General features: G+C 51.8%; 1 protein-coding gene across 1 annotated transcript; it reads right to left on the bottom strand.

Annotated features, from left to right (window-relative positions):
* Nucleotides 1-3,434: 3,434 nt before the first annotated feature.
* Nucleotides 3,435-11,194, bottom strand: LOC109237079. The gene is made up of 5 exons (XM_019403332.1): nucleotides 10,972-11,194; nucleotides 4,349-4,459; nucleotides 3,939-4,006; nucleotides 3,815-3,884; nucleotides 3,435-3,676 (listed from the first exon to the last, which is right to left on the bottom strand). Exons 1-5 carry the CDS (start codon nucleotides 11,192-11,194, stop codon nucleotides 3,435-3,437), a joined length of 714 nt encoding a protein of 237 aa, XP_019258877.1.
* Nucleotides 11,195-12,217: the final 1,023 nt, after the last annotated feature.

The following is a 12,217-nucleotide window of genomic DNA, read 5'->3' as shown; positions in this document are numbered from 1 at the left end:
CCAGCAACAGAAGATCCGCTCTAGTCTCGAGACCACAGAAAGTGACACATGATCGGTAGACCCGATCTACAACCACAGAATCACCCACGGGAGTGGACACATGAACAGGAATACCCAAGGGCTCAGGAGAAACAACCAGAAAGCGAGCGAACAGAGACGATACATATGAATAAGTAGACCCTGGATCAAATAATACCGAAGCATCTCTGCCACCAACGGAAATAATACCTGTGATGACGGCATCTGAGGCTAATGCATCCGGCCTGGCTGGAAGAGCATAGAATCTGGCCGGGGCACCTGATGGCTGGCCCCCACCTGACTGGGGAGTGACTAGCTGACCTCTCCCTATCTGACCTCCACCCCTAGGATGGCCTCTACCCGTCTGCCCTCCACCTCTAGGTGGCTGAGCGGCTGGCGCCGGAGTCTGGGGATGTTGGCCCTACTGTACTGCCTTACCCCTAAACCTGGGGCAAGTCCTCCTCAGATGTCCCGGATCTCCACACTCGTAGCACGCCCTAAGCACCATAACCTGCTGCCCCGGAGCCTGAGTCTGCTGACCTGAATACCCACTAGAAGAACCCTGGATAGCTGGAGAACGACCTGAACTCTCCGGCATGGCACTGAAATAAGGGTCAGGGGGACCATGGGGGCCTGAATGCCCACTGGAGGAACCCTGAATAGCTGGCGGGCGGTAGGAACTCTCTGGCATAGCACTGAAATAGGGGCGTGCTGGAGGCCCCCGGGCAGGTGGTGGTGCTGAAACGGGTGGCCTACTAGACTGGCCCCTCCCAAACTGACCTCTGCCCCTAGCTGGGGTACCTCTGAACTCGCCGGAGAACCTAGCTCTCTTATCCTGTTGTATCTGCTCTCTACCCCTCTGGCGATACCCCTCAATCCGACGAGCAATCTCGACTACTAGCTGATACCCTGTGCCCATCTCTACCTCTCGAGCCATACTGAACCGAATCCCGGGCTGCAACCCTGCGACAAACCTCCGCACCCTCTCTGCATCTGTAGGAAGTATCATGAGTGCATGGCGGGACAACTCAGAGAACCTCGCCTCGTAGTCGGTCACAGACATCTGTCCCTGCTCGAGCTGCTCAAACTGGTACCGCAGCTCCTCCCTCTCAGAGGGCGGAATATATCTGTCCAAGAATAACTGCACGAACTCACCCCAAGTGAGGGGAGGAGAGCCCGCTGGCCTGCCAAGAATATAGGACTGCCACCATCTACGGGCCCTGCCCTCCAGCTGGAAAGTAGTGAAGTAAACACCATGCGACTCCAATATCCTCATGTTGTGCAGTCTGTCCCTGCACCGGTCAATGAAGTCCTGAGCATCCTCATGACACTCACCCCCAAAGACTGGAGGGTGAAGCCTGGTCCATCTGTCTAACAGCTTCTGTGGGTCACCATCCATAGCTGGCCTAGGCTGGGGTGCCGCTGCAGCAACTGGCTGAACCCCATCTGCGGGTAGTGCACCCGGAGTCTGATATACTGCAGCTGCATGGCCTGGAGCCTGAGCAGTAGGGGTCTGGGCTCCCCCTCCTGCCTGAGAAGTAGCTGGGTCTGCTGGAAATAAACCAGCCTGAGTCATAGTGTCCATGAACCGTAGCATGCGGCCCATGACCTCCTGAAATCCCGGTGCTGTCATGAAATCCGCTGAGGTTGGCTCAGCTGCGGGCACCTTGCCCTGCTCCTCAATAATAGGATCTGCCGGTGGTGCATCTCGAACGGCTCTGGGATGCCCTCGCCCCCTACCACGGGTCGGTGCCCTCCCCCGGCCTCTAGCAACGGGGGGAGCAGCTCCTCCCGGGTCCGGAACGTCGGCGGTACGAGTCCTCACCATCTGTGAGAGAATAGAAGAGGGAAATTCAGTACTTTCAGCACTGCACGACGGGAAATGAATAAAGAGTAGTCTTTCCTAATACCCTATAGCCTCCCAAAGATAAATACAGACGTCTCCGTACCGATCAACAAGACTCTATCAGGTTTGCTCATAACTCGTGAGACCTACGTGAACCTAGTGCTCTGATACCATGTTGTCACGACCCATTTTCCATAATAGGTCATGATGGCGCCCGACACCATTGTCAGGCCAGCCAACGCGGAAGTGTAATTTAAGTCCTCATTTTACTTTTACCAAAAACTAATAATAACAGATTTTCAAAGTTAAGTTAAGGCCAAGAGTGGTAAANGAATCAATATAAGGCCTGAACACCCTGTTCATCAGATCCATAAATGCCGCTGGAGCATTAGTCAAGCCAAAAGACATCACCAGAAACTCATAGTGGCCATATCTAGTCCTGAACGCGGTCTTCGGAACATATGAATCCCGAAACTTCAGCTGATGATATCCTGACCTCAGGTCAATCTTAGAGAACACCCTGGCACCCTGCAGCTGATCGAACAAATCATCAATACGAGGCAACGGGTACTTGTTCTTGATGGTGACTTTGTTCAACTGGCGGTAATCAATGCACATCCGCATAGTCTCATCTTTCTTCTTCACAAACAGCACTGGTGCGCCCCAAGGCGATACGCTGGGCCTAACAAACCCCTTTGCTAACAACTCCTCCAACTGCTCCTTCAACTCTTTCAGCTCCCTAGGAGCCATACGGTACGGTGGGATGGATATAGGCTGAGTGCCTGGGGCCAAATCAATGCAGAAATCAATATCACGATCCAGAGGCATGCCGGCAGATCAGAAGGAAACACATCGGCGAACTCTCGTACTACTGGCACTGAATCAATCGTCGGAGACGCTGCAGTGGTGTCTCGAACATAAGCTAAGTAAGCCAAACATCCCTTCCCAACCATACGCTGAGCCTTCAGGAAAGAAATAACCCTGCTAGGCATGTCAGCTGTGGAACCTTCCACTCCAATCTTGGCGACCCTGGCATCACTAGTGAAACAGTCTTGGCATGGCAATCCAGGACGGCGTGGTACGGAGATAGCCAATCCATGCCCAAGATGACCTCGAAATCGATCATGTCCAGCAGCAGAAGATCCGCTCTAGTCTCGAGACCACAGAAAGTGACCACACAGGATCGGTAGACCCGATCCACAACTACAGAATCACCCACAGGAGTGGACACATGAACAGGAATACCCAAAGGCTCAGGATAAACAACCAGAAAGCGAGCGAACAGAGACGATACATATGAATAAGTAGACCCTGGATCAAATAATACGGAAGCATCTCTGCCACCAACGGAAATAATACCTGTGATGATGGCATCTGAGGCCAATGCATCCGGCCTGGCTGGAAGAGCATAGAATCTGGCTGGGGCACCTGATGGCTGGCCCCCACCTGACTGGGGAGTGACTGGCTGACCTCTCCCTGCCTGACCTCCACCTCTAGGACGGCCTCTACCCGTATGCCCTCCACCTCTAGGTGGCTGAGCGGCTGGCGCCAAAGTTTGGGGCTACTGGCCCTACTGTACTGCCTTACCCCTAAGCCTGGGGCAAGTCCTCCTCAGATGTCCCGGATCTCCACACTCGTAGCACGCCCTAGGCACCATAGCCTGCTGCCCCGGAGTCTGAGTCTGCTGACCTGAATACCCACTGGAAGAACCCTGGATGGCTGGAGGACGACCTGAACTCTCCGGCATGGCACTGAAATAAGGGTCAGGGGGACCATGGGGGCCTGAATGCCCACTGGAGGAACCCTGAATAGCTGGCGGGCGGTAGGAACTCTCTGGCATAGCACTGAAATAGGGACGTGCTGGAGGCCCCTGGGCAGGTGGTGGTGCCGAAACGGGTGGCCTACTAGACTGGCCCCTCCCAAACTGACCTCTGCCCCTAGCTGGGGCACCTCTGAACTCGCCGGAGAACCTAGCTCTCTTATCCTGCTGTATCTGCTCCCTGCCCCTCTGGCGATACCCCTAAATCCGACGAGCAATCTCCACTACTAGCTGATACCCTGTGCCCATCTCTACCTCTCGAGCCATACTGAACCGAATCCCGGGCTGCAACCCTGCGACAAAACTCCGCGCCCTCTCTGCATCTGTAGGAAGTATCATGAGTGCATGGCGGGACAACTCAGAGAACCTCGCCTCGTAGTCGGTCACAAACATCTGTCCCTGCTCGAGCTGCTCAAACTGGTACCGCAGCTCCTCCCTCTCAGAGGGCGGAATATATCTGTCCAAGAATAACTGCACGAACTCACCCCAAGTGATGGGAGGAGAGCCCGCTGTCCTGCCAAGAATATAGGACTGCCACCATCTACGGGCCCTGCCCTCCAGCTGGAAAGTAGTGAAGTCAACACCATGCGACTCCAATATCCTCATGTTGTGCAGTCTGTCCCTGCACCAGTCAATGAAGTCCTGAGCATCCTCATGACGCTCACCCCCGAAGACTGGAGGGTGAAGCCTGTTCCATCTGTCTAACAGCTTCTGTGGGTCACCATCCACAGCTGGCCTGGGCTGGGGTGCCACTGCAGCAGGTGGCTGAGCCCTATCTGCGGGTAGTGCACCCGGAGTTTGATATACGGCAGCTGCGTGGCTTGGAGCCAGAGCAGTAGGGGTCTGGGCTCCCCCTCCTGCCTGTGAAGTGGCTGGGTCTGCTGGAAATAAACCAGCCTGAGTCATGGTATCCACGAACCGTAGCGTGCGGCCATGACCTCCTGAAATCCCGGGGCAGTCATGAAATCTGCCAGGGTAGGCTCAGCTGCGGGCACCTCGCCCTGCTCCTCAATAATAGGGTCCTCCACAGGATCTGCTGGTGGTGCAACTGGAACGGCTCTGGGACGCCCTCGCCCCCTACCACGGTCCGATGCCCTCCCCCGGCCTCTACCTCGGCCTCTAGCAACGGGGGGAGCAGCTCCTCCCGGGTCCGGAACATCAGTGGTACGAGTTCTCACCATCTGTGCGAGAATAGAAGAGGGAAATTTAGTACTCTAAGCACTACACGACAGGAAATGAATAAAGAGTAGTCTTTCCTAATACCCTATAGCCTCTCGAAGATAAATACAGACGTCTCCGTACCGATCAACAAGACTCTATCAGGTTTGCCCATAACTCGTGAGACCTACATGAACCTAGTGCTCTGATACCATGTTGTCACGACTTAATTTCCATAATAGGTCATGATGGCACCCGACACCATTGTCAGGCCAGCCAACGTGGAAGTGTAATTTAAGTCCTCATTTTACTTTTACCAAAAACTAATTATAACAGATTTTCAAAGTTAAGGCGAAGAGTGGTAAATAAGGTATCAAAATAGTTATACAACCCAAAAGTAAATGTCTACTAACGTGTGTGTGCCAGAACCTGGTGTCACAAGCTACGGGCAGCTAGTAGAATATACAACCAAAAGAATACTACACTACCCTACTGTCTGGATTAGAATAGACAGAAATAACAGTACAAAGAGAGACTTCTTCGGCTGCGGAGCGACATGGAAGGAAAAGCAGCTCACCGTAGAAGTCCCAAGCCTGCTCACAACTGCGCACCAGAGAAATAACCGGATCCACCTGCCTCAGACCCTGTACATTTAAACACAGAAGCGTAGCATGAGTACATAAACAATATATACCCAGTGAGTATCCCGCCTAACCTCTAAGGAGTAGAGACGAGGGGTCGACTTGACACTCACTAGGGCCAAATAATATCATAAGTTTAAGTTAACAATAAAAATCTATAACAGGCAACAGTTTACAACTAGGCATATAAATCATATTCTCGCTGAGATTCCGATTAATCACTTACTTTATTCACAATTATCAGTTCCTTTCGAGTCATGAAAGTGTAATTCTAATAGTTAAAAAACTCAGGCAAAGCTATAAAAGCATGCGCAAATATGCCGAGCCGATGGCTCGATCCTACAGAAATAAACTGTGCACTTGCCGAGGGTCGAAGGCGCGCCTATAGATGCATCTATTCATACCGAGGCGATCGGCCCGATCCACAAATAAGTAGGAATATCAACTATACACACAAGGCACATCAATAGTCATAATTGCCAAGCAAGACTTCAACATTTATACAAGTACGTTCTTATTCCCTTTTTAAAATCCCTAGCATATCCTAGGTGCTCATTGTAACAAGATATTAAATAAAGTCATATGAAATAAACATAATGTGGGTCCTAAGCTACCCGGACCATTGACATAGTAGTAGCTACGCACGGACTCTCGTCACCTAGCGCGTGCATAGCCCCCGCATTTAGCACAATTATTCAATTATTAATCCTATGGGGATAGTTCCCCCTCACAAAGTTAGAAAGGAGGCTCACCTCGCTCCAAGCGCGCTCCCGAATATCAAGAACAAGCCCAAGCTCTTAATTCGAAGCCGAACGATCGCAAACTAGTTAAAATAGGTAAGAACTTGTCAATAAAGGCTCAAAAGGCCGAATTCTAACCATTTAAGTAATTTCCCAACCTTTCCCACAAGTTTCCTAAATTCCGATCCCGGGCCCACGCACCCGGATTCCGAGATTTTTCGAAGGAAATTGTTCTCTATGCCATAAGGATCGATAATATATGATTTCTAGTTCATTACATAGTAAATTACATGATTAAATCTTAGTTTTATCAAAACCCTAGGTCTAGCTCTAACCCTTGATTTTTACTTAATTTCTAGTGGAAAGAATAATCTATCTAATGTTCATGTATTTAAGCTAAGGGAGAGTGGAAATTACTTACCTTGTGATGATATATGGAAACCCTCTCTTTGGAAGCCCCAATTTCGCCCAAGTGTGGAGAAGAATGTGAAATAAATGCACTTAAGTTCGAATTAAAAGAGTTCACTGCCCAGCGATTTCCGCTTCTGCGGTTTGGGGACCGCATCTGCGGTCCCGCACCTGCGGAGATAAGGCCGTATCTGCGGCTCTGGGCTAAGTGAGGCTGGACCGCATCTGCGGTCTGAGAAGCGCTTATGCGGAACCGTTTCTGCGGAAATAAGGCCGCATCTACGGCTTCCCTTGGGCCTGCCTTGGGCCGCTTCTGCGATCATTTGACCGCATCTACGGTCCCGCTTCTGCGGTCCTTGAACCGCAGATGCGGTTGTGACAGAAGCAGCAGCCTTCAGCCTTTTCTCAACTTTCTAACTTCACTCGAGCCTCGGTCATTTGACGCTCGGGGCTCCCGAGACCTCGGAATTCGATTCCGGACACACGCCCAGATCCCATATTTTCCCACGGACCCTCAGAAATTGCCAAATCACGAATCCGGGCCCGTTTTCCCAAAATGTTGACCGAAGTCAAACTTGGTCTTTTTAAGAAATCCTAAAGAAGCAAATGGGCATATTTTTACTCAAAACTCTACCAATCCCCGAACCAATCGCCCCCACAATTCGTAAACTAGCTAAAGCAATTACGGGAGGCTTTATACAGGGGAACGGGGTTTAAAAAGGCTAAACAACCGGTCGGGTCGTTACATTCTCCACCTCTTAAACAAACGTTCGTCCTCGAACGGGCATAGAAAAGTACCTGGACTGCTGAATAAGTGGGGATATCTGCTCCGCATGTCCTGCTCGGACTCCTAGGTCGCCTCCTCGACCGGCTGGCCCCTCCACTGGACTTTCACTGAAGAAATCTTCTTGGACCTCAGCTGGCGATTCTATCTATCAATAATAGCAAATGGCTCCTCCTTATAGCCCAAGCTCTCATCTAGCTGAACGGTGCCGAAGTCCAACACGTGGGATAGGTCGGCATGATACTTCCGAAGCATCGAGACATGAAAGACTGGGTCTAGGGGGAAAAGCAAGCTCATAAGCAACCTCCCCAACTCTGCTCAACACCTCAAAGGGGCCAATAAACCTTGGGCTCAACTTGCCCTTCTTCCTGAACCTCATAATGCCCTTCATGGGCGAGACTTTCAAGAGAACCTTCTCGCCCACCATAAATGATACATCCCGTGCCTTTTGATTCGCGTAGCTCTTTTGCCTGGACTGGGCTGTGCTCTCCTGGATCATATTTACCTTATCCAAGGCATTGTGTACTAAATCTGTGCCAAGTATCTTAGCCTCACCAGGCTCAAACCACCCGATAGGAGAGCGACAACGCCTACCATATAAAGCCTCGTACGGGCCATCTCTATGCTGGACTGGTAGCTGTTATTGTATGCAAACTCCGCTAAGGGCAAGAACTGATCCCACTGCCCTCCAAAATCAATCGCGCATGCTCTAAGCATGTCCTCCAAAATCTGCACCGTCCGCTTAGACTCTCCGTCGGTCTGAGGATGGAACGCTGTGCTAAGCTCTACACGAGTCCCCAACTCACTCTGCACGGCTCTCCAGAAATGGGAAGTGAACTGAGGGCCTCTGTCTGATATGATGGACACCGGCACACCATGCAACCGGACTATCTCCCGAATATAGATCTGAGCATACCTCTCCGCTATATAAGTAGTCGCCACGGGGATGAAATGAGCCGACTTGGTCAATCTATCCACGATGACCCACACTGAATTAACCTTCCGCAAAGTCCGCGGCAACCCAACTACAAAATCCATGGTAATGCGCTCCCATTTCCACGCTGGTATAGGCATCCGCTGAAGTAGGCCGCCTGGTCTCTGATGTTCATACTTGACCTGCTGGCAATTCAAACACTTAGTCACATACTTCACTATGTCCTTCTTCATCCCCCGCCACCAGTAGTGCTGCCTCAAGTCACGATGCATCTTCGTGACTCCCGGATGAATAGAATACCTCGAATTGTGGGCCTCCTCCAGAATCCGCTCCCTGAGACCATCAACATTAGGAACACATAGACGGCCCTGGAGCCGCAGCACACCATCCTCGCCAATAGAAACCTCCTTGGCACCTCCCTGAAGTACCGTCTCTCTGAGGACTGCTAGATGTGGATCATCATACTGCCGGGCCTTGATCTCCCCCAATAACGAAGACTGGGCGACCACACATGCTAGAACTCGGCTGGGCTCTGAAATGTCCAACCTCACAAGTCTGTTAGCCAAGGACTGGATGTCCAAAGCCAGTGGCCTCTCCTCTGCTGGAATGAATGCTAGGCTACCCATGCTCTCCGCCTTCCTGCTCAGGGCATCCGCGACCACATTCGCCTTGCCTGGATGATAAAGAATGGTGATGTCGTAATCCTTCAGCAACTCAAGCCACCTGCGCTGCCTCAAATTGAGATCCCTCTGCTTGAACAAATGCTGTAGGCTGCGGTGATCGGTGTAAACCTCGCAAGGCACCCCATACAAATAGTGCCTCCATATCTTAAGAGCATGAACAATCGCCGCCAACTCCATATAGTGAACAGGGTAATTTTTCTCATGAATCTTCAGCTGACACGAGGCATATGCAATAACTCTCCCCTCCTGCATCAGCACACACCCCAGACCAACGCGTGAAACGTCGCAATACACCGTATACATCCCCGTACCGGAAGGCAATACAAGAACTGGTGCCGTAGTCAAAGCTGCCTTGAGCATCTAGAAGCTCCCCTCGCAATCATCGGACCAAACGAACGGGGCACCCTTCTGAGTCAGTCTAGTCAAGGGTGATGCAATGGATGAAAAGCCCTGCACAAATCGCCGGTAATAACCTGCTAACCCCAGAAAACTCCTGATCTCGGTCACTGAAGTGGGACGTGGCCAACTCTGAACTGCCTCAATCTTCTTAGGATCTACCTTAATACCCTCTCCGGACACAATATGCCCCAAGAATGCCACTGACTCGAGCCAAAACTCACACTTGGAGAACTTAGTATACAGCTGCTGCTCTCGCAAGGTCTGAAGCACTACTCTCAAATGCTGCTCGTGCTCTCCCAGGCTACGCGAGTATATCAAGATGTCGTCAATGAAGACGATGACAAAGGAATCAATATAAGGCCTGAATACCCTGTTCATCAGATCCATAAATGCTGCTGGCGCATTGGTCAAGCCAAAGGACATCACTAGAAACTCATAATGGCCATATCTAGTCCGGAATGCAGTCTTCGAAACATCCGAATCCCGAATCTTCAGCTGATGATATCCTGACCTCAGGTCAATCTTAGAGAACACCCTGGCACCCTGAAGCTGATCGAACAAATCATCAATACAAGGCAACGGGTACTTTTTCTTGATGGTGACCTTGTTCAACTGGCGGTAATCAATGCACATCCGCATGGTCCCATCCTTCTTCTTCACAAATAGCACTGGTGCGCCCCAAGGCGATACACTGGGCCTGATAAACCCCTTTGCTAACAACTCCTCTAGCTGCTCCTTCAATTCCTTTAACTCCTTAGGGGCCATACAATACGGTGGAATGGATATAGGCTGAGTGCCTGGGGCCAAATCAATGCAGAAATCAATATCACGATCCGGAGGCATGCCGGGCAGATTAGAAGGAAACACATCGGCGAACTCTCGTACTACTGGCACTGAATCAATCGTCGGAGACGCTGCAGTGGTGTCTTGAACATACTCTAAGTAAGCCAAACATCTCTTCCCAACCATACGTTGAGGCTTCAGGAAAGAAATAACCCTGCTAGGCATGTCAGCTGTGGAACCCTTCCACTCCAATCTTGGCGACCCTGGCATCACTAGTGAAACAGTCTTGGCATGGCAATCCAGGACGGCGTGATACGGAGATAGCCAATCCATGCCCTAGATGACCTTGAAGTCGATCATGTCCAGCAACAGAAGATCCGCTCTAGTCTCGAGACCACAGAAAGTGACCACACAGGACCGGTAGACCCGATCCACAACTACAGAATCACCCACAGGAGTGGACACATGAACAGGAATACCCAAGGGCTCAGGAGAAACAACCAGAAAGCGAGCGAACAGAGACGATACATATGAATAAGTAGACCCTGGATCAAATAATACCGAAGCATCTCTGCCACCAACGGAAATAATACCTGTGATGACGGCATCTGAGGCTAATGCATCCGGCCTGGCTGGAAGAGCATAGAATCTGGCTGGGGCACCTGATGGCTGGCCCCCACCTGACTGGGGAGTGACTAGCTGACCTCTCCCTATCTGACCTCCACCCCTAGGATGGCCTCTACCCGTCTGCCCTCCACCTCTAGGTGGCTGAGCGGCTGGCGCCGGAGTCTGGGGCTGCTGGCCCTGCTGTACTGCCTTACCCCTAAGCCTGGGGCAAGTCCTCCTCAGATGTCCCGGATCTCCACACTCGTAGCACGCCCTAAGCACCATAACCTGCTGCCCCGGAGCCTGAGTCTGCTGACCTGAATACCCACTAGAAGAACCCTGGATGGCTGGAGGACGACCTGAACTCTCCGGCATGGCACTGAAATAAGGGTCAGGGGGACCATGGGGGCCTGAGTGCCCACAGGAGGAACCCTGAATAGCTGGCGGGCGGTAGGAACTCTCTGGCATAACACTGAAATAGGGGCGCGCTGGAGGCCCCCGGGCAGGTGGTGGTGCTGAAACGGGTGGTCTACTAGACTGGCCCCTCCCAAACTGACCTCTGCCCCTAGCTGGGGCACCTCTGAACTCGCCGGAGAACCTAGCTCTCTTATCCTGCTGTATCTGCTCTCTACCCCTCTGGCGATACCCCTCAATCCGATGAGCAATCTCGACTACTAGCTGATACCCAGTGCCCATCTCTACCTCTCAAGCCATACTGAACCGAATCCCGGGCTGCAACCCTGCGACAAACCTCTGCACCCTCTCTGCATCTGTAGGAAGTATCATGAGTGCATGGCAGGACAACTCAGAGAACCTCGCCTCGTAGTCGGTCACAGATATCTGTCCCTGCTCGAGCTGCTCAAACTGGTACCGCAGCTCCTCCCTCTCAGAGGGCGTAATATATCTGTCCAAGAATAACTGCACGAATTCACCCCAAGTGAGGGGAGGAGAGCCCGCTGGCCTGCCAAGAATATAGGACTGCCACCATCTACGGGCCCTGTCCTCCAGCTGGAAAGTAGTGAAGTCAACACTATGCGACTCCAATATCCTAATGTTGTGCAGTCTGTCCCTGCATCGGTCAATAAAGTCCTGAGCAACCTCATGACGCTCACCCCCGAAGACTGGAGGGTGAAGCCTGGTCCATCTGTCTAACAGCTTCTGTGGGTCACCATCCATAGTTGGCCTGGGCTGGGGTGCCGCTGCAGCAACTAGCTGAACCCCATCTACGGGTAGTGCACCCGGAGTCTGATATACTGCAGCTGCATGGCTTGGAACCTGAGCGGTAGGGGTCTGGGCTCCCCCTCCTGCCTGAGAAATAGCTGGGTTTACTGGAAATAAACCAGCCTGAGTCATAGTGTCCATGAACCGTAACATGCGGCCCATGACCTCCTGAAATCC

The sequence above is a fragment of the Nicotiana attenuata genome, unplaced genomic scaffold (genome assembly GCF_001879085.1).
Source record: "Nicotiana attenuata strain UT unplaced genomic scaffold, NIATTr2, whole genome shotgun sequence".
NCBI lineage: Eukaryota > Viridiplantae > Streptophyta > Magnoliopsida > Solanales > Solanaceae > Nicotiana > Nicotiana attenuata.
Note: the sequence above shows the minus strand (reverse complement) of the source record. Positions and strands in the feature narration are given on the sequence as shown.

Bases quoted from the DNA above. Each gene is read 5' to 3' on its own strand.
- LOC109237079 (XM_019403332.1), bottom strand. From the start codon at position 11,194: ATGCCGGAGAGTTCAGGTCGTCCTCCAGCCATCCAGGGTTCTTCTAGT. The intron at 4,460-10,971 runs GTGGAGGGCAGA...CACTACCCGCAG, and splicing joins AGCCGCTCAGCCACCTAGAG to ATAGGGCTCAGCCACCTGCT. The intron at 4,007-4,348 runs GTGAGCGTCATG...TACTTCCTACAG, and splicing joins TCACCCTCCAGTCTTCGGGG to ATGCAGAGAGGGCGCGGAGT.